Source organism: Ochotona curzoniae, unplaced genomic scaffold (assembly GCF_017591425.1).
Source record: "Ochotona curzoniae isolate NIBS_2020 unplaced genomic scaffold, NIBS_Ocur_1.0 contig_3622, whole genome shotgun sequence".
Classification (NCBI taxonomy): Eukaryota; Metazoa; Chordata; class Mammalia; order Lagomorpha; family Ochotonidae; genus Ochotona; species Ochotona curzoniae.
In genome coordinates this window covers 3866190-3888569 of record NW_024465926.1, presented here as the reverse complement: position 1 = coordinate 3888569, position 22380 = coordinate 3866190, and the positions used below count along the sequence as shown (strand labels likewise).

Below are 22380 nucleotides of genomic sequence, written 5' to 3'. Positions count from 1 at the left end.
ACTGAGCTGAGACGTGTGCCTGGGGATTGGTGTTGCTTTAGTTCTCCTTCCATGTGAGGCTAAGGGGTAGCCCTATGTTGAGAATTAACTATAGTTCAAAAGTTGCTAGAGGCAATTCTATAATTCAAAAGTTGCTAGGTGCAATGCCTTATCCACCCAATTTCACTGGGTATCTCAGATTTTACATGTCTATAACTTGATTATTTGGGACCCTTTCTGATCAGGCCCTTATTAGAGTTCCTCAACCCATTGCACACTGCAGTATTCTATACAGACTGGAATCCCGCTAGTCTCCAGTAGATTCCCAGGGCTGTAGCTGTTACTTGCATCTAGATCTCTGCTTGTTACCTGCACTGCTACTGCTTTAACCAAAGCTGCTACCGTTTCATCCAGGGCTCCTCTAAGGCCTCTTGGATTCCACTTCTGCAGCTTTTACCCATTCTCTACATGGAAGTAAGAGTGTTCACTTCTGGCATGAGATATATTAAAAGCTTTCTCCCATAGACAATAAGAACCCAAAGATTCTGTATGATTAAGGAGAATGGAGGATTCTCCTCTTCCCCAGTCTTCCCTATTCCTTAGTTTGCAGCACCAAGTTTGGAAGTTTTGTATGTTCTAGTCTTGTCACCTGCAAGGAATACTTTCCTACCTTCACACCCCACTCACAGGACAACTTTCTCACCTTCACATCCTTGTCTAAATCAGAGTTTGTTCATCTCAGCTCTATAGACATTGGGCTAGACAACTCCTCGTGGTTGGGTTTATTTTGTACATTGTAAAATATTGAGCTGTGTCTTCAGCTTCTACTCACTGGATGCCAGTAGTATCCCACCATCAACAGTGTCCCCAGACAGTACCAAAATGCATCCTGGCAGCTATAAGAAATGTCTGCTTAAACATCAGGTTCTTCAACAGGCATTCCATAGTCTCTCAGCTTCAATCTTCAGTTGTATTTCTCAATTTCCATAACTGCTTGTTGCTTTCCTTTTTTAGCTTTTCTCACCTTGAAAGTCAAATAGACTCTGATTTACCTAGTATGTTTCTGTGCTCCACGATATCCCCACTAGATGCTCTTAATTGTTTCATTCAGTTCTGTAATACCAGCATGGAACACAGCTCCTGGCCGAAAAGATACTCAAGAAATATGCACTGCACAAGGACATGTTATGTGAATGACTCCTGAGCATGCAAGTGCCTCCTCAAGGGTGAGAGAGTGATTTGGCACAAAATCAAGAGCATGGACTTTGGAGCAAGCATGCTACAGCTTCCCAGCTCTATTCTCTACTAGGTATGTGACCTGGGCCTGCTTGAGGAATTTCTCTGAGGCTCAGTTCATTCACCTGCAAAGCTGGGATACTATACAGGAACATTTGATTGATTGGGTTTTCCCTGCTCTCTCCTTGACCTCAGGCATTTGGAATGTTTCTCTGTGTACCCTTGGAACCTGATTCAAGTCTCCATAGGGCTCCTCACTGCCAGAGGCAGGATCACACTGTACTCTCAGTGTCTTATTCAGAGCCAAGCACATCATAGGTGCTCAAGAAATGATGTTTTGAGCAGGATGACTAACAGTCAGATTGTATTTGAGACTTGATGATAACCTTCTGGGCTGTTGTCTGCTATGACAATTCTCCAAGGGGTTGATCCTGGGGAAAAATGAGCAATCCCAGGCTCCTTGTTGCTGGGTCTTTGGACTGGCATGGGCATGCCCCTTGTTCTTATTCAGGCAGGAATAATGGGCTCCTGCAGAAAGCTGGGAAGCTAGGCCAGGATCCTTTCTGTTTTTCTCTTTCTGCCTTGGGCTTTGCAAAGAGCAAGTCTCACAGATTTTATTGGTCTCCTAAACCTGGAAAATTGAGTAATTCTCATCCTGTTCTTTTGGCCAGTAAAAGGGAAGCTTCATATCTCAATAGCAGTTCTAGTGAGGGGCTGTCCTGGATAGAGCTGTCAACAAAGCTCCAGTTTGCTCACAGCCTTGAAACGTCCGGGAAGTGTCCCTGTAAGAGCCTCAGAAATCCTCCTCACAAGAGCGTTCCATGGGATGTGCTGTCTCAGCCTAGCTTTACTGTGCCAAAGCAAGTGGCCCAAACCGGGATCAGGATCCAGGTCTTGCCAATCTTTCTATATCACATGCTCAGGGAAAAAGCCTTCTTCCTTTCCTTTATTTGGGGTAGGTTGGGCTGGACAGGTACCCAACAGCACATATTGTAGGCGAGGTGTAGATCCCTGTATTCATTTTCCGGAGCTGTTCTCACAGAATTCTGAAAGTTTTGGCACCATAATTGTTACAGATTTTGGATGTTTTACACTTTTAGAATATTTTCATATATATAACAAGAAATTACATTTCAAGTCCAAATGTGAAATTTCATTTATGTTTCATAGGCAATATAAACACATAGCATGAAGGTGATACTATACAACTGTGTGTTTTGCACCTATGCTTTTAAATTTGACTTATTTGAGAGGTAGAGAGGAAGAGGGGGTATTCATACTTTGGTTTACTTTCTAAATGCTCATAAAGCCTGGTTACGACCAGGAACTTGGAACTCATTTTGAGTCTTCCACATGGGCGGCAGGCACCCACCTATTTGAACTGTCATTTGTTTTCCCCGAAGTGTGCATGATGGAGAAGTTGGAAACAGGAGTGTAGTAAAGACTTGACCCAGCTGCTACAATATAGGATGCAGGCATCCTAAGAGTTGGTTTAACTGCTAGGCCAAATGCTTGCCCCTCTGCCTGTTTTTACTGTAATCTGACATATGGGGCTCAAGGGTGGAATTTTCTGCTGTGGCATCATGTAAGTTCCCTCAAAACTTTGGATTTTAGCGCATTTTGGATTTTGGGTTTTCAGATTTGGGATGCTCAGCCTGTACCACACACTGGTGGCTTAAACAACAGATTTTTTTTTTCCACAGTTAGGGTGGCTGAAAGTCTGAAATCAAGTTATTTGTTAGGCCTTTGTCAGGCTAAAGTATCTAGGGACAAATATTCTTGTTTCTTGAAGTTTCTGATAATCCCAAGCAACCCCAGGTTTGTGGTACATCACTCCAACCCTGGCTTCTGCTTTCCCACACAGTCTCCCCTCTGTGTATCCAAATTTACTTTTTCTTACAAGGATCCTGGTCATATTGTATTAGGGTTCCAGTCTACTCTGATCTGATCACAATTAATTATATCTGCAACGACTCAAATGTTCCCAAACAAGGTTATAATCTGAGGTATGGGGAATTAGGACTTCAACCTATTGTTTTGAGACTCAATTCAAACCAAAACACTCATCCTAACCAAAGCAGGGCTCATGACCACAAAAAGGGTGTGGATGTTGACCAGATTTGGTGGCTGTGGGCAGGCACACACTGCACCCTCTTCCTCTATCCTCCAGGCTGCTCAGCCAATGTCAACACGAGCTGGAGGCCTAGAAAGTGAGGATCATGGAGTTTGTTTTACTGGTCTGAGAGCTTCCTGCAGCATCGCCATGGGCTACCTATCTCCTGTAACCCTTTTAGGCCTAGGAAAGTGGATTGTGACTCTTATTGGCACAATGGTACCCACCATCACTGGGCCCACACTCTAACACCTTTTAAGCTTTCCTCAAGTAATCTTATCTGCCCTTTTTTTTTTCCTAAAGTGATCTTGGCTGTGAAAACAACATTTCGTATACTTTTAAGAAATGTTTGTTCTACTGTAATTTCCTGGTTGCATAAATATTTCTGATTAAGATAGACTTTCTTCATGACCTCTGGTTCTTAACATGCCATCCACATTGCAGGTCTAAATTCATTAACTCCAAGTGCTTTCTAGGAACTTCTTGTCCCAGTGGCCCAGGCTTAGTTGTGTGGTATGTGCAAAAGTCAACAAAGAAATTCCAAGGAGCCTATGTAAATCAGGAAGTTAAAGATCAGAGTGACACGGATTTCAGTGGAAAGAGGCCAAACCAAAAGTTATGAAAGGCAGAGGGGAGTGAGAAGGCACACTGCTCTCAGTAGGTTAAAAGTAGTATGCTCTTGTGTATAGTCTATAGAAAAGACAAGAGATGATTGAAATAGTATCATTTTTAAATGCTTGAATTTTTAAAATGTGAGAAAGATTAAAATCTAAGAACATATTTGCAAGAGTCAACAAATGATTAACTGAGCAGAACTGAAGGAGTCCACAGTATTAATCAGGTATGTCAAGTTTTCCATTAGTCTCTGAGCTCCTGCAGGCCAGGACCTGTGGTCCATCCTGCCCCAGCAGCCCAACAAGGAGCAGAGAGAGACTGAGACGGTTAAGGCCTCTGAAATGTTAACCATGAACTAAGGCTCAAATCAGTACAAAATCATGAAGCAATTATTCCCAATAATCAAAGTAATTCATGTATCAACCAAGGTCACCATGTCCGTTAACTCAGCGTATTACTTGCTTGAGTCCCATAATATAACCTAGGGGAGGGTCATCCCTGGCTCCACAACATGTCCACAATCTCCCAAGCATTTATCCAATTCACCTATGGATTTCTATCTGGTGAAAATGAACTCTCATTCTCCACTTGGCTCTTAGCCAAGATGTGAAAGAACCCTTTCTCCTTAATTACGCACCCTCAACCCACAAATAGAAAGAAGAGTGAGCAAGCAAGTGACAAAGATTATACACAGTTCAGATCATAGTAATTCAAGTTGAGAGAATTCAAGGATTTTCTGTCATAACAGATTTTATAACTGTTCTGTTCTTTACTCTTCACTGATACAATATAGTGTATATACAATACAGTATATAATTCAGTAGTTTTTAGTATATATGCAAAGCTGAAAACCCTATATTTTCAACTCTCCCAAAAGAAACTCATAACCAATGATGGAGTGCTCTGCCCTTAAATGCCACACAGCCATCCTGCCCCCACTCTTTCCTTTGGGGTGTCATTTTTCACCTTCCCCATTAGTGCCTATTTTAGGAAGAGAAGGAGAGTGCTATGCAGTAGGAATATACTGCAAGCCATTGCTTAGACAGAAACATACCAGAAGCCACAGTTAACACTTTATAATAGTTAACATTTCTTAAAGTAAGAAAGAAGCAGGTAACATTAATTGTAATAAAACAGTCTACTTAGTACAATATCTCAAATTCAAATGTAGACATTATTCATGAAGCATTTTCCTTCTTTTAATTCTCCTGTCTTTCTGATGTTTCCATCTCACTTCCTGAGAAATGCCTCCTCTGATCAGCTTCTTCAAAGGAAGCCCCCTCCCATCGTAGTTACTGATCACAGCACTCAGCACAATACATAAGGTTCTAGTCATTCAAGAAGCATCTACAGCCTGTATCAGACTGCAAGCTTTGTGAGACAGTACAAAGAAGTGATCTATATTATCACTCCCATTCATGTGTGGAAGGCCCAGCCTCCCATGTGATAGTATTGGGGGTGGGGAGGAGATTAGTGTTAGACAAGACAGTGAGGGAAAGTAAACTGGACTAGTGGCTTCATGTTTGAATTTGTGCCTTTTAAAGAGATATCAGAACACACTCTATACCTCTATCTTGTCTCTCTGAGGACACAATGAGGACCACCCACAGCCCTTATCAGAACCCATCCATACTGATTGCTGGAAGCTCCCACCAGTTGTTAGAGCCACTCAGTCAATGGCAGCCTCAGCTGATACAGAGTGGTACCATCTTCTTACCCCCAGATATTTCAAAACAGATGGAACAATATGTAACGACATGGAACGCAATGTCTGACGGTGGTGGAAACAGTGAAGAAAAGCACTGCCATCTCAGGCAAGGTGATCAGCACAGTGTCTCAAAACTTGGAAAGAACTCAATAAACAGTAACTTTAATATCATTCTGTGTGCATCAAATTATGATTTATTACACAGTACCTAAGGTCTCGTACTAAAACCCAAGTCAGTTCATATCACTCCATCATTTAAAGCTTTCTGATGACATCTCATGGCACTGTGCCGGTTTTCAAGAGTTATATTAGTATTAGTATACACTCTTTATGTGGCTTCAAACAGGGCTTCCATATTGTTTAACCCTTATGATCTAGAAGAGTGTGTGGTTCCGGAAGGTAATAAAGAGTTATTGAAAGGATGACTGATGAAACAATGAATGAAAGCTTGTTATAATGGTAGACAGGAACACACAGGAAGGAATCTAAGGTGTACGTATAAGGTAATGAAGAAACCAGTCCAAACTGGAACAAAAGTTGGGTTCCCAGCTGGGAAAGAAACAGAACTTGATTGGGTGAGGTTGCTGAAATCCACGGAGTACCTCATTCTTTCCTTATCAGGAAAGTGGGAGCCACTATAACTTCATGGGTGAGGGAGAGATGTGATATGTCTGATATGCCGAAATGAGACGTCAAAATCCAACTATAAAACAAGATACAGAGAGTCTGGCTCCATCTAGAACAGTACAGGTTTCTGGGTAAGTGGGGATGGTAAGTAGGCCCCCTCCCTTGGAGGTCCCTCTGCCTGCTGAGTGCTTTGATTCAACAGTGCCCATAGGGACCTGAGAAAGACTGGTGCCCTGGGAACCAAGAATTTGAGATCCCTGTTGTAAGACACCAGGTCATTGGCAAGAATAATTAATAAAACAGATAAAACAGAGGACTGCTGTAAATTGCACACTTCTTGGAACGCTTGGAAGTATTTATTCAAATTTGGCAAGTAGCAACTTTTCCCATTGTATGTTAGAAGTAGCCAAGTGAGTTTTTGGCTGTGTGTTGACAAGTTGGGAAGCACCTTCCCTGTAAAAAATCCTAAAGGGACATTAATCAACTTGCCCTGTGAGGATAAAACCACAGATAATGAATGGTAGGGCAGAAGAACTGGGTCACCTTGGGGTAATGGAGCAATTTGGCCTTACCTCTGAGTAGTTTCACTTACTCTGTGTTGGAATAATCTTAAGTAAATTTACTTTTTAATGTGGCACTGTGCTGATTTTTAAGTGTGGTTGCTTAACATGGTTTTACTAGTGTTATTTCAACGTGTAACCTTTCTTGCTATCTATTTGATTGGAATCCTAATGTAACCACATGAAAACAGAGAAGAATGAGCAAAAAGAAGGAAAAGAAGCCAGCCACAAAGAGACTTAACATAGTATTCTATTTATTTAAAGTAAAAACCAGGCAGTCAGGGCACTGGCGTAGTAGGCTAACCTTCCACCCACACACTACTAGCATTTGTTGTGGGTGCCTGTTATAGTCCCAGCTGCTTCACTTCCAATCCAGCGTCTTGCTAACGTTCCTAGGAAAGCAGCAGAAGATAGCCCAAGGCCCTGGGCCCCTGAACTTCTGTGGGAAACCTACAAGAAGCTCCTGGTTCCCAACTTTGGAGTAGCCCTGCTCTGGTTATAGCTGTCTCTTTCTCCCTCTGTAAGTATAACTTTCAGGTAAAACAAATAAATATTTTTAAAAATTAGCAAAAATCAGGCAAAAATATTGCATGCTGTCAGGATAGTGGTAAGCTCTGGGGGTTGGTGAGGACCTGAGAGAGCCACAGGCAGGTTTCTGGTGAGCTGGTCAAGTTCTATTCCCTAATCTCAGTGCTGCTGCCACAGGAGTGCATTTGCTCTGAAAAGCCAGCAAGCTGGGGTGGGCATGTAGCTTAGCAGCGAAGCTGTTGGCTTAGCTGTCTAGGTGTCTGAGTTTCACATCACAGCTAAAGGTTTGATACCTGGCTGGCTCCTGGCCTCCAGCTTCCTGCTAACATAGATCCTGGGAGGCAGTAGTGATGGCTCCAGACAGTATTGGGTCTCTGACACCAGTGCGGGAGACCTGGTTTAACTTTCCAGCTCCTGGGTTCGGCTCCAGTCCAGCATTGGCAATTTCTGACATTTGGGAATGGAACCAATAGATGGGACCTGCTGCCACTCTGTCTCTGTCTCTCATGTAAGCACAAAAGAAATTCAGAAAACACAGTGGATAAGGCAGTGGGGAAAAAGGCTGGTTATGTCAGTCCAAATCAATCCTGCAGCACTTGACACTGACTTGAAAACTTAAATTTTCTTTTGAGGTCAGTAAAATCACAGAGCAAAGGAAAGCTCTGTTCAAAGACTCCTTTGGGATATAGGGCTGGCCGCTTGGGCCTGATGGATGGCAGGGCATGGACAATCACTAGGAGGGGATCATTGTATTCAGGAAATGGGTTTAGGTAACAATATAAAACTATGAGAAAGGTGATGGTACCAAAGCTATAATACTTCATAACATTTAATATTTATTTATTTGAAAGTCTGAGTCATACACAGAGAGACACAGAGAGAGAGGAATCTTCCCTCTACTCGTTTACCCTAAGATGGCCATAGTGGCCTGGGCTGGGCCAGTTCAAAAACCAGAAGACAGGAACCAGGATTAAGAACTTCATCTAGGTCTCCTTGTGGGTACAGGGCCCAAACACTTGGGCTATGCTTCACTGCTTTACCCAGGCATTAAAAGGGGGCTGCAACAGAAGAGGAGCAATTGGGACTTGAACCAGGGCCCATATGAGAAGCTGGCATTGAAGGTGGCAGCTTTATCTGTTATTCCACAAGGCAAGCCCTGGCACTTTTTTTAATTGGAAATTTCTTTTAAAATTTCTCTCTTCTTCTTCTTCTCTCTCTCTCTCTCTCTCTCTCTCTCTCTCTCTCTCCCTTTCTCTCTCTCTCACACACAAACACACACACACACACACACACTCACACACATACCACACACACACCCCACTCTTATCCACTGATTCATTCCTCAAATGTCTAGAGCTATAACTAGGAACCAAGGATGTCATGGAGGACTCCCATGTTAGTGGCAGGAATCCAGTAACTTGAACCATCACTGCTGCCCCTCAGGGCCTGCATGAGCAAGAAGCTCAAGTTAGGGATTGGAACTTGGATTGAACCTGGGAACTCAGATGTGAGAAATGAATGTTTCAACTGCTAGGCCAACTGTTCAGAGCTTATACGTTTGAAGAAAACAAACTGATCACTTGACAAATATTAATTGGGCAATTTCAATATGCCTGCAATCTCTTAGGCATGGGTGTTAGAACAGTAAAGTAGATAACTCAATGGAATTCCTTCCCTGATAGGTGTGACATAGTTCTTTTTGCTCATATTTTTTCCCAGTGAGTGTTTGCTTAGAGGAGATTTTGAGTCCATCATTCCTAGGACTTCTCCACTGATAATATCCATCAGAATTGCGATGATTTATCTATTGTTTGTCTTCTGCCTTGGTCCAGGGTTTCTCAACCTCAGCATGATTAATATTTGAGGCCAGACCATTCTCTGTGTTGGAGGCAGTCCATATGGTGTAGGATTTTGTTCATCAACCCTGGCCCACTGGATGCCAGAAATTCCTCACTGTTGAGACAGCCCATAATGTTTCCATACATTACACAACGCTCCCTGGGGACAAAATCACATCTAACTGTGAATCTTTCCCCTATATTCATGGTCCCAAATCCTGGCTGCTCTTTGGAATCATTTAGAGAGATTTAGAAACTGTTATCATTGAGGGCGGATCCCATTCAAGACCAATTAAATAAGATTCTGTGTGTGAGGGGTGAGCATGGACATTTTTATGGATTCTGTCAGGCTGAGAATCTGTCCTAAATAGTAAGCTCTATGGAGGAAACAGTATTTGTCTAGCTACCGCTAGAGCTAACACAGGAAACTCCACAAATAAATGAATGGAAGTGAAGAAAAGAAGAAACTTCAGAGGTTAAAATTGATCACTAGTGAGAATCAGAACCATTCCTTTGTTTGTTGCCATGAATATCAGCTGTTAGGTAGGTCTCTTGTTTTCTTTCATTTGGGACAGGGCAGCTTTCAGAGCAAAACAAAACAAAAAACATATCCTGGGTCATTGCAAAGATTCTGAGGGGAAACTGAGTCAAAAAGTCTTGGCTGAGCCCTCTAAGTCTTCCAATAGGGAGTGCTTGCTCCTTTGCCCAAGGACTCAGTTCAGCTCTAATGGCATCTGGCCCTGACCAGTGGTCTGTACAATTCTGGCTTCCTCAGCTCATCACACACTATGTCCATCAGCACCAGTTTGGGGGAGGTCAGTATCATGAGTCAGGTGCAAGGCTTCTTCGCTGGTGTATGGTGTGGCATACTGCTTTATGTATGCCTTTGGTGGATGTAGTATAAAAAACATGGACAATCACAACAGGAATTGTGCACCTGATAATGCCTATCAGCTGCTTGAAGGTGATCTGGTGGAAGACTAAGGGGCTGGATTTAGTTTTTGCCATATGTCGCAGGAAAGGAACTATACAGACAGTTGTCAAAACTTTGGGATGGAAGGCATGGTACTGAACATACATGGGGATTAAGAGAGAAGACACTGTGCCTGAGAGACCAGAGGAAACTGATGGTGTACAGGAGAATAGAGTTCCAGAAGATACAGCAGCTGGGAGAAATTGATGATGAATTTTTACAAATTAGGCAGAGCAGGAGAGTGGATCAGATGGATTTCAGGAGATGCCTTGGGACTGGCTTGTCTTTTGGGGATTCTGCCACCTGTTCAAATCCAGCTGGGTCACTTTGATTGCTTCCTTATTCCACAGTAATGCTTAGAGCTGTTTTCTCACATCCACAAATCTGTTGTATTTCTCTCCTGTCCCTCCCTTCCCTTGCCTCCACTCCATCCCCCCCAAGAGTGGTGGTGGGGTGTGTTTTGTTGTCTAGATAATGGGGGTCCTTTCAGAGTAGTAATAGAGCCAGAGAAGTAAAAGAACATTCTTTAGGAAGAGCAAATTTGCCTCTGGCACATCCCATTGTGTAGCCTTAAACAAGTGCTTGGTATCTGGCCATATCAGTTGCTCAGGTTAATCAGGAATAACAACAGCATAGAGTTATTCAGAAAGTTTATATTCCAGCAAAAAATGCTTTGACTTCAAAGATGGACATGAAAGATTTAGCTATTTTCAGGCCTTTCCACAAATTAGTGACTATCTTCAAAAAGTGCTGTGGACAACAAAGGTGGGGTGTCAAATATCTGCTCTTTCTGGGTTAGGAGCCACGCCTTGTGTGAGCCTCAGGCAAGTCCTAAATCCATTAGAGTTTAACTCTACTTATCTAACATCTTTTTTAAAAATCTTAACCTATTTATATGGGGAATAGGCAGTGTCAATGTAAGGGTGGCTATCTGGTATACTGGCTAAGCCTTAGAAAAGAAAGAGGGCAATGTCCTTTCAGCTTTGGTTTCCTGCTGGCTTCCAACAAGAAAAACAAAACTTGATGCAGATAAGCTCTGTAAGAGAGACAATGTACATCAGGGACTTGGGCTTAAAAGAGGCCAGACAGGTGGCAGTAGTAAGTTATGCATGTGGATGCTCTGTGTTCCTCATGAGCACTGTGGGATCCTTAGCCTCTTCCCTTTCTGGGAAGGGAAACCTAAAGTTGTCCTGTCTCCAGATTAATCAAGAGAAACTATTGATCTGCATTTTCAGGTGAAACTTCCTGATTCCGAGTTCAAATTTTTACAAACTACATGGTATGGGACAACGCAAACTCAACGTTTAGACCTCAACTTCTGATACCCAGTAGACCCTCAAGTTGTGCTTATCCAACTTACTATTCAGGGAGGGGTGTCCACTACAAATAAGAGCCTAGAAGAGGAATGGAAAAGTTATCCTTGATTGGTGAGGCTTGGATAATGTCTTCTTTTATTACTATCATTATTGAGCATGGAGAGAGAGAGAGGAGTTTTCCTGTTCGCTCCCAGATGGTTAAAATAGCCAGGACTGAGACTGGCTGAGCCAGGAAACACAACCTTCATTTTGATCTCGTGTGGGTGATAGGGACCAAATACTTGGAGTATCTTTCGTTGTTTCCCCCAGACCATTAGCAGGGAGCTGGATTGGAAATAGAACATTCCAAACATGAACCAGCATCTATGTAGGATGCTGGAACTGCAGGCAGCACCCTTCCCAGTTACAACATGATGCCAAACCCTTGTGTGACATTTTAATAATGTCTTGAAACTTTTCCAGGTTTGCAAATTTCCCTCTCTTCTTCCTTCTCTGCACATAACTTCCAAGGGAGCCTGCTTGCGTCTGAGAGCACCTGTATGTAACAGCCAGGCCTGTATTGATAGGCTGGGTACATTCTATCTGAAAGACCTGACACAAAGAACCCCCAAACTCATATTATTCACAGCCTGCCTAACTTTAAACTTGACCTAACAAATGATGGGGATATTTCTGCTCACCAGATAACACAGCACCCCTATGTGGCAGGTGCTTAAAGACATTTTGAAACTAGAATTCATAGTAGTTTTAAAAAATTCAAGATGGGCCAAATGTTGTGGCATAGTCTGTTGCATTCCTATTGAGGTACACAGCCAACACAACAAACATTTGTTGAGCATGCTCCCCACACAGGGTACAAAGGGCCCCATTGCTATGCTCATAGCATTCACATTCCAGTGCCTTCTTAATGCCCACACTAAACATCTGCTTTTACTGACCACCTGCTGGGTTCCCTGTGATCTGGAGAACTCGGATATATTACAGCCCCAGACATTTATATTCCAAATCTGCCTGGTTTCCAATGGCTCCTGCTGTCTCCCAGCAGAATGACTTACCCCTTCTGTACCTCAGTTGTCCCCTTTTACAACCTGGCTCACAGTCAAGTGACTTACTTCCCATGGTGGCTGGGAGGATTTCACAAGTGAATTGGCATGCAGCTGGCTGGGACTCGGCACACAGTTTACTCTAAGTATGATTATTTCCACTGCTGGATAACTCTTACAAAACTCCTCTGCCTTCTCAAGGGCTCTGGACTTTTCTCTGGGTTTCCAGGGCACACAAGGGTTATGCTAACTGTAGGGAGTGGCTCCCCAGGCACATAGTTTCCCAAGGTTCTCTGACCTCTCATGCACTCACACTGAAGTCTGACATAGGAAAGCAGAAATGATGCCTGGGTCAGTGTCGCGATACTGGTAAACACTGGTTTACAACACACTGACCCTCGTGTGACACACAGTCTCGTGGACCTCCAGGTGACCCTGGGAGCAGGGTATCATTATAACCACCTTTTCCCATGAAGGGGTGATAACTCTCTGTTGTTTTGAGTGCTTTTCCCAAGATTCACACATGGAAGTGACAGAATCAGGCAGCCTGGGTCTCCACTGAGGTATTTGGATGACAGCCATGAGAAATAAACTCTCCATCTACCAACACGATTCAATGCTTGAGCATCAAACATACACACACACACACACACAGAGAGAGAGAGAGAGAGAGAGAGAGAGAGAGAGAGAGAGAGAGAGAAACATGCCATAATAATAATAATATCCACAAAAATGACACAGAGCTATTTCTCAAACATGCCCTGGAGAATAATCGCTTGAAATAGGCTCTACTTTGCATTTCAAAAGTATTTACTGGGGTTGGGACCATTATACAGCCCATTTTACACACAAGGAAGTTGAGGCAAAGATGGGTTAAAGCTCTCCAGAGCTGCACAGGTGACTATGTTATGCCACCTCTCAAGTGCACACAAGCATGGGGTCTCCCATGAACTTTGGTTTATTAATTCACTGCCAAATAAAAACAAGCTCGGAAATGGTTAAGGGAACTTCATTGAAAGGGCTATGTAGGAGCAGGGGAGTTGGGGACATTTCTGCCATGGGAATGCTCTGGCAATACGAGTGGCTAATATCTCAAAGACTCTGCAGAAATAGTTTGCTTTAGAGCCAGCAGAGTGGCTTAGTGGGCAAAGCTGCCACCTGCAGCATTGCATCCCATTTGGATGCCGGCTCAGTTCCTACTGCTCCACTTCTGAACCAGCTCTTTGCTAATGCACCTGAGAAAGCAATGGAAAATGGCCCAAGTACCTGGGTCCCTGTACCCACCCATGTGGGAGAACTGAAAGAAGTTCCTAACTTCTGGATTCAGACCAGTCCAGCTCCGGATACTGTGGTGTTTTGGGAAATGAATCAGTGGATGGAAGACCTCCCTCTTTGACTTTCACTATTCCTTTCTGCAACTCTGCCTTTCAAATAAAATAAGAGTTTTTATTTTTTTTTTTAACAGAACAATAGTTATGCTTTTACAAGGAGGAATAAACAAGAGTAGACAGAAGGTGGAAGATCAGGAGTGGCAGCATTAGAGTATTTGTAGAAGAAGGGACTGTTGCTGGCTCTGGCTGAGAGTGAGCCAAGACCAGGGGAAGATAATTCATGCTAAAGTTAGGTTAAAACGTCCCTTCCTGCTGGTCACTGGGAACATGTAGTACAGTTAATCACATATGAGAAAAGGAAGGAATCTGGAATTTCTGGGTCAGAGGTGAATAAGGGAGCAACTGTGAATCTCCTGTTTTGGAAAGGGGATTCTCTGCAGATATATTCTTCAGAATAAGGAGGATTTCTTAACTTCTGCTGCTTTCCAAGTTTGCGTAGCTTGCATATAATTCAATTTAATTGTCACTCAGTTTGCATATAGCACCATAATGTGCAAATTTTTAAAAAGATTTATTGATTTTTTATTGGAAAGGCAGATTTACAGAGAGCAGGAGAAACAGAAAGATCTTCCATCTGCTGGTTCACTCCCCAAGTGGCTGCAGTGGCCAGAATTGAGCTGATCCAAAGCAAGGAGTCAGGAGCCAGGAGCCGCTTCTGGGTCTCCCACATGGGTGCAGGATCCTAAGGCACTGGGCCATTCACCACTGGTTTCCCAGGCCACATGCAGGGAGTTGATTGGGAAGTGGAGCATTGAGGATACAAACTGATATCCACATAGGATCCCGGTGCTTGAAGTGGGAGGATTAGCCAGTTGAACCATTCTTTTGGTAAGAACTTTCCTAAGGCAGTCAGATTCTGGACTCAGGAAGCTGGTCAGAGACACTACTTTGAGAAATGCCTAAAAGTTCATTCTCCACTCTGATAAAAATGGGGTCAGCATCACAATGTCTTCTCCCTTTGTCTGCTATTTAGGCTTCCAACACTCAGAATGTTTTCAAGGCTCAGCGGGTGTGGGTACTCCATTCCTTCCACTATGACTATATTTTCCAACCCATTCATCAGCTGATGGATCTTTGATCAGTATTTTGCTTTTGTTGTTGTTGTTATTGAATAATACAGGTGTAAACATCTTGACAGGCTCCTGTGTGGGCAGACCCCTAGGAGCAGGACTGCTAGCTCTACTGGGAACCCTACTTTTATCCTTTTGAGAAACCTGCCCAGAAGCAGCCACTAGTTTCAGTGTCCATGGAAGGTGAAAAGGATGGAGTTTAGGTTACTTAAGGAGAGGGCAAGGATGGCCTAGGGCTGTGGGTGTTACATGGCAAGCTCCTCCAGAAACTGGAATGTGACCCTGAGCCTACCTCTTGTGGTTATCTTTGGACTGGGGATTCTGCTTTTGTTTGTGACAGTGCCTCATTGCTCTAGGGATGACCTGACCTCTAGCTTCACGTGCTAGAGGGAGCAGTCAACCACTTTGTCTACAAGCTCCTGTGTTTCATGGCCTCTGAGTTGCCTAGTTCATTTGTGCTGCTCTAACAGAATAACACAAAACTGGAGACCTTATAATGAAAACACTCTTTTGGAGGCTGGATAGTACAAGACAGAGTGTTGGTACTTGGGGTCTGATGAGGACCTGCCGGTTGTATCCTCACATGGCCAAAGACAGAATAAAAACAGATGGAATGTCTCTGTCAAACCCTCTTGAAAGGGTTTTTAATTGGGTTCAGCATGGTGGTGCTGGCTAATCCTCTGCCTGTGGCACTGGCAACCCATATGGGTGCCAGTTCTAGTCCCGTCTGTTCCACTTCCAATCCAGCTCCTTGATAATGGTCTGGGAAGGTGGTGGAGGATGGCCCACGGCCTCGAGTTTTTGCATTTATATGGGAGACATGAAGAAGCTCCTGGCTCTCACTTTCTGACTGGCCTAACTCTGGCTGTGTGACCCTTTGGGAGTGAATCAGCAGATAGAAGAGCTTAGTCTTTCTCTGTCTCTCTTTCTGTTTTTCTTCCTGCATCTGGGGGAAGAGGGGAGAGAAGGTGAGAACCTGTACCCAGTATCCCAACTGCATCAAGACCCAGGGATGGGGGACAGCCACCTGTGGTCATCCCTGGGTCCCTGATGTGGAGCATGCTCTGAGGGTAACATTTGAATGGTTTCATTGCTCCATGAGGAAATCCTTCAAGGTCTATTGGCTGACACAGTCCACCTTAGTGTCTCCATTCACTCAGATACTTACTGTCAAAGTTTGGCTGGGAGAGTTGTCCAATTTTTTCTGCCCTCTATCATCTGCTATGGTACTAGATGTCTTCTGCAGGCCCCAATGAACTGCCATATCTCCCATGTACATCAGCATACTGTCCACTATATCATTTTCAGCAACTGAAAAGATCCAGTTCTGACACATGCACTCCACAAACTCTGCAATTTTCCCTGTGGTTGGACTTTTGAGTCCAGAAGTCCAGTTGGGTGTGGAGGGTCCCCAAAGAAACCTCATCAGAGGTGACCCCAGACCTGACTCCTGTATGTGTTTGCCACTACGGGGTATGGCTCAGTCCATCACCCACATCAGCCTACCCACATACTAGCAGTTGCAGTTGTTGGGTCAGTTCTGTTTCCAGCTCCATCACTTATGCAAACTGATGGATGCTGTGGCCCAGCCCAACACTGCCCACCAAACACTTGGCCCTCACATATACCAGTGGGAATTACAGCCTAGTCAGAGTGAACTCCCCAAATTCCTACCAGGCCTGCCTCCAGCCCTTGTTCCTACTTATGTTGGTCTATGCAGTAGTCTTGTCCAGCCTGTCCTGCATCCCAGCTTTTATACACACCAATAGATGTTGCAGCCTAGCTCAGCCCAACTGACCCCACTGCTGTGCCCACAGTATGCTGTCAGGTGTTACCACCCTTCCAGCCAGGTTTACCCCTGCCCTGGTTCTCATGCTCATTGGTGGGAGCTGTAATCCATCAGAGAGGTGCCCACAGTTTCCTACTAGGCTCACTCCCAGCCCCAGATCTGTATTTTCCAGGTGGTTCTACAGTTTAGCTTGACAGGACTTGCCCCCATTTCCAGCACTTGCCAGTTGATGCTGCAGTAAAGCCCAACCAGCCTGCACTTACTCTGGCTCAGGCATGCACCACTGGGTGTGTGACAGTCAGTTAGCTCTGCCTGGCTTTCCCCATAACTCAGCTCACATGCAGTCCAACAGATGTTGTAACTCTGCCTAGTTTGGTCTGCCCTGGCCCCAGTTCACATGCTCACCAGCAGGGACAGTGGCCCAGCAGGGCAGTCCCTGCAGCACCTGTAGTGTTCTTGCCACCACCTCCGCCCTCTACCCACCTTACCCAGTCTTAACGTGTGCTGGTTGGTGCTGCAGCCAAGTTTGACATGGCCTGCCTCACTTTGGCATTTGCCAGCAGGTGTTGTAGCCAGGTCCCCACTTTCTTCTTCTTCTTCTTTGATTTATTTACTTTTATTGGAAAATTAGACTTACACAGAGAAGGAAAGACACAGAAAAAGATTTTCCTTCTGCTGGTTCACTCCCCACTGGCTGCAACAGTCAGAGCTGAGCTGATCTGAAGCCAGGAACCCAGAGCTTCTTCCAGGTTTCCCACATGGATGCAGGGTCTCAAGGCTTTGGGCCATACTCAACTGCTTTTCCAGGCTACAAGCAGAAAGCTGGAAGGGAAGCGCAGCAGCTGGGATACAAACTGGGACCCACATGGGATCCTGGCACATGCAAGGTGAGGACTTTAGCCACTAGACTACCATGCTGGGCCCCAGGCTCCCTCTTCTTAATCCTCAAAGCTGCCACACTTCAGTTTTGAAGGGGATACTATCAGACCATAGCTTGGGCCAAGCTGTAATGAAGATTGCTTGGCATGTTGCAGCCAGTTTTACATTTCTGAGTAGAGTAGGTTGACTGACCATGGTTCAATCAGCCACTCAAGGGATAAAATTATACAGGACAATTGTCATCTTAGGGACCACTGTGGGATAGGGGAAGACCTGGTATCAATGATGGTGACACATCTAAAAAGTCTGTGAACATACCAAAGTGAGAGCCAAGTGTGGGGAGCAGATGATGGGCCCCTGGATCTGATGCGCCTCTTGTCTCTGCTTCTGCAGAGGAAGGAGAATGTGGTAGTCCAGAATGATGGATAGTCATGGACTTGGATTTAGGATTTGACTACATCTCCCAGCTGCTGATGAGGGAAGTCACTCAAGGCTTAGAGGAAAGATCACATGACACAGTCAACATGAAATGATTTCTTATCACCAAAACTGGAGAATTGTATGAACTATTATCAGGTTATTACAGAGAAGCTCAGAGCTGGTTATATGTCTGTCTTCATTTGTGGAATCCCGAGTGTCTATGTAAAGAATTTTTCCAGGTTCTATAACACTTTTCCAGCTGGTTGACTGAACTCCTATCTCAAATTCTGGCAGTGCTAATGTGTATTTGACATGCTACATTATGTTGGATCTGCACAAAGCCAAGTGTGTGGGGCTTTCTGCCTGGTTTCTGCTCTTTCTTCCCAGAGTTGATGTCTACTCAATGGCTCAGGGGTGGGCCAGAGCAAGGAGGAAATGAACAACACAGGTGGCTATAGGTTTAATCTCTTGAAATTCAGAATTAGCAGGCTTATTTGGGCCATGCCCAACCCCATTAATTGCCTTCAAAAACAAAAATTAATATTTGACTGTAGATGTCACACAATGATGAAGGTCCAAATCCTACAAATACTACCCAGCAGAGGTACTTGTCCAAAGCTCCTATAAGAGATTCCTGTTTCCCCCATGTTCTTCAGCCACTAGCCACCCCTGGGCTCCTCTACTCTTTTCTTTTACTCACATATTCCCATGCTGGGCAGTTATAGCTTCTCCCTCTTTTTTTTAGACTGAGAAATGCATCTGTAATGCCTTCTCTGCCCATTTCTCATCTCAGCAAACAAAACACTTCCTCAGGACCCCCAATCTGCAGAGCACAGATCATCAGTGCGTGTGATGCTTTCCTTAATACATGACTTCCCCTGTCCCTGTGGTTGGAGCTCACCCCACCCTCCCCTGACTCTCTACAGGCAGCGACTGTGGGTTTGGCCATGAGATCTGCAAACATCTGGACAAGATGGGCTTCACGGTGTTCGCTGGGGTCTTGAATGAACAAGGCTCGGGGGCAGAGGAGTTGCGAAGAAACTGCTCCAGTCGCCTGTCTGTGCTCCAGATGGATGTCACCGACCCCGAACAGGTCAAGGATGCTCATAGCAAAGTCACCGAGAAGGTGAAGGACAAAGGTACTGCTCTTTTCCTCGCATCAACACCCTACTCCCTCCAGCCTCTGAGGCTGTGTCCTCTACATCACTCCGACCACTGACGCCCAGAGGACATCTGTATTGACTGGGGCCTCCATGGATACTATGATACCGGGAATGACTCAGAGATGACCTATCCTTAATGAAATCACAGAATTCCCTATCCCATTCCTTCCCCCATCTTCTTGATCACCCTCCCACAAATTACCTGTTCACTCCCATGGCTTTTGACTGTGCAATATTACCCTGCATTAGATTCCCCCAACTTCAACAAACCTAGTTCATGTCACCATCCTTATTTAACCACTGCCTTTCCCCCTCTCTTCCTTCAGGGCTGGGGTTTAAGTAGCCCAGTTGCCCTTCGTTTTTTCTTCCTCATCCTGAATTTTGATTGTTGACTCTCACCTTGCTACCCTGCCTGGCTTTTCAAAGCCTGTCAATGTTATTCTGAAGACCAAGCTCATAACCTCTCTGTAGTGTGAAAGTATGTTGATGACAGCCTAAGCTTTGGGGTCATTCTACCTCATTGCCCTTCTTAGTCTCTAGTTCTTTCTGCTTCCTCCGCCAACTTCCTCCTGTCATGAACACTTTCAGGGCTCCATCCCCCAAAGTGCCGCCCACTCCACATTCCCTGTACTATACTTATCTCTCCTGAGACCAGGGTTCTCAGGTCAGTTACACCCTGAAATCACCTGGGGAGTGCCTTCAATTGTGTGAGCTAGGGCTCAGGAAAGGCTGTGTAACTCAGGGGACCTCAATGAAATAAAAGTAAAATGCTGAGTCCCTTGTTAAAAAAAAAAAAAAAAAGATGGGCATAAAACTCAGTATGGGATTTTTCTGAAGCTTTGGGCCCTGTTTGGGGTCCTCCTGCCAAGTGTCTCTAACCTTCAAATCCAGTAGGAGGGGATCCAGCTGTCTCTACCCCCTCCCACCCCCACCCCCAGAAAAGGCTAATGTTTAACCACATCCAGGAGACATTAATTCATGTCAGTAACTTCAAGTCTCTATTACCAACCTAGTTCTTTCGCACATCTGGACCTACAGGTTTGTGAGTTGTCCGCTAGCTGTCTCCACTCATAACCTAGAGGCAACCTCAACAAGTTAAAATTTGACCTCCTCATCTTCCTCCCCTGCTGCCAATCAGTTTCCTCTCCTGTGTTCTAGGTCTCAGATGCTGCTATTTCTGTCCAACCACACATTCAAGTCAGCAATCTGATGGTCGCTGAGACCCCCAGCTTATCCCCTGTCCCTGTACCTTGTAGACTGAGTCCAGTTGACTCCACCTCCTTGAATATATTGTCCAGTCCTTTTGACCTGGCAACTATGGTGAAGTGTTGGCCCTCATTATCTCCCATCTGGGTTCCACGATGGCCTTTCTGTAACCGTTTATTCCCTCTACCTTGCCAAAGGGAGAAGAGTGCTACAGTGTGCACATCCTATAGTGCCAGCCATCTCCACACAGAGCTTCCATGTGTTGGGTTCCTCCCATGTGCTAGGCCTATGGACAGTGAATTGCTCTGTCAGACATTCCTTGACTGATTCAAGGGCTTCCTATCTGCCAAGAAATGCAACCTGAACACTCAAAGCTCAGAAGGCTTTTCAGGATCATGGCCCCTGCCAAACCTTAATCTGAGATGCCTGCTGGGTCCACTTAGTAAATTCCAAATGGTTTCCAGAAAAGAGTGTACTATTTCTTTCATACCGCTGCACATTCAGCATCCTCTTACTAGAATTTCCTTTTCACTTCTAATTTCTCTTCCTAAGACTCTTGTTTTCTCTAACAACAGGTATTATTCCCACATCTGCCTGACTTTCCTGGTGATCCAGTTGCATTATTATATTCCCTTCCCAATGTTCTTTCATTATGTCTTGAATATATCTCTATTATCAAAATATTATAAATATCTGTTTGCCTCCCACTCTTTACCACTCACTTCCTTGAAAACAAGAACCATGTGCCTCACAGGACTCTTTCAGATACAAGTGACATGACTCAGCTAAAAAATTCCAACATAAAGAAGAGAATGTATTTGCTTACATACTTGAGAAGACTTGTTGACCTAGCTGAATCCAGGAACTTAAGCAAATCACTATTTGCTAGCTCTGTCATTTGTCTTTCTTTCTCTTCTGTTGGCTTCATTTAGAGCTCTGTGGTATCAGGCATCTCTGGCTTACATCCTCCTTACACATGACATTCCCAGGAAAGGGAGAGTAACAGTGGCTGCCTTGTTTTGTAGTTGAAGGATGAACCATTATATGACAGCCTTCAGAAGAGCCCTTAGCACAAGGTAAGCAACCAGGAAAGACTCCTGTTTTCCATCCCTAGAATTTAGTATATATTTGCTGAATATCTGAAAAACGAGAGAGAAGAGGAAACATAGGTTTCTGGTTCTTAGGTATTTAGCCAATTTATCAACAAACAGTTATGTTCTAGAAAGGCAGCTCTTCCAGCCTAGTCATTTGCTATGGAGTTGAGCTTATCTCTTTTATGGATCTGATAAAGGGACATCCATTAGAGATTCTCCTGGGTTCTACTGAAATGAAAAAGCAGGGGGTTCTGGATATGGAAATCCTGTAATGGTATCTGGGTATGAAGAGGTGTAATGAGCAGCTTTCTAGGTGTGAACCCCTGGGTTTGTGCCCAGCATCCTGGACGTGGAGTGGCCAGCACACGTTCTGCCTTCCTCAGGGTTTCTCTGACTTTCAGCCTCTCAAGCCTCAGAACTTGGAGTAGCAGAACAAGAATGGTTGTTAATGAACCCTTTGGGGCCTTCAGAGAAATAAGAAAGCTTCAGTTCCCACAAGAGGGTCAGTAACTGTCCTGTGTGCCTATGAGGCATAGTATTCAATTAGAATTTATGTGCTGTTAATTATTAACTAACATGGATTACTATTCAACTGTTATCAAGACCTGCAGGTATAATGGACTTAATGGCCAGCTGTGGCAGGAATTGGCAGATGGTGGGGTTACATTCCCCTACCCCCAGACTCTCATGGTACCATGTCACTGCCACACTCGTACTCAACCCCTAGTAATCCCCCATTGCCTTCTACTCCCTTTACTTTGTTATTTAAAGAATGTTCTCTGGATCCACCACCCATTTTGTGAGCTAAGGGTTTTACATTTTTGTAAGCAGC

The 22380-nt window shown here is 44.4% G+C and overlaps 1 protein-coding gene across 1 annotated transcript in view; it reads left to right on the top strand.

Moving 5' to 3' along the window:
• The window catches only part of HSD17B2 (hydroxysteroid 17-beta dehydrogenase 2), a 60675-nt gene that overhangs the window by 17028 nt on the left and 21267 nt on the right, over positions 1-22380 (top strand). Inside the window, exon 2 of the mRNA XM_040982310.1 lies at positions 19012-19224. Within this exon, the coding sequence (XP_040838244.1) occupies positions 19012-19224 (213 nt within the window). The remainder of the gene's footprint in view (positions 1-19011; positions 19225-22380) is intronic.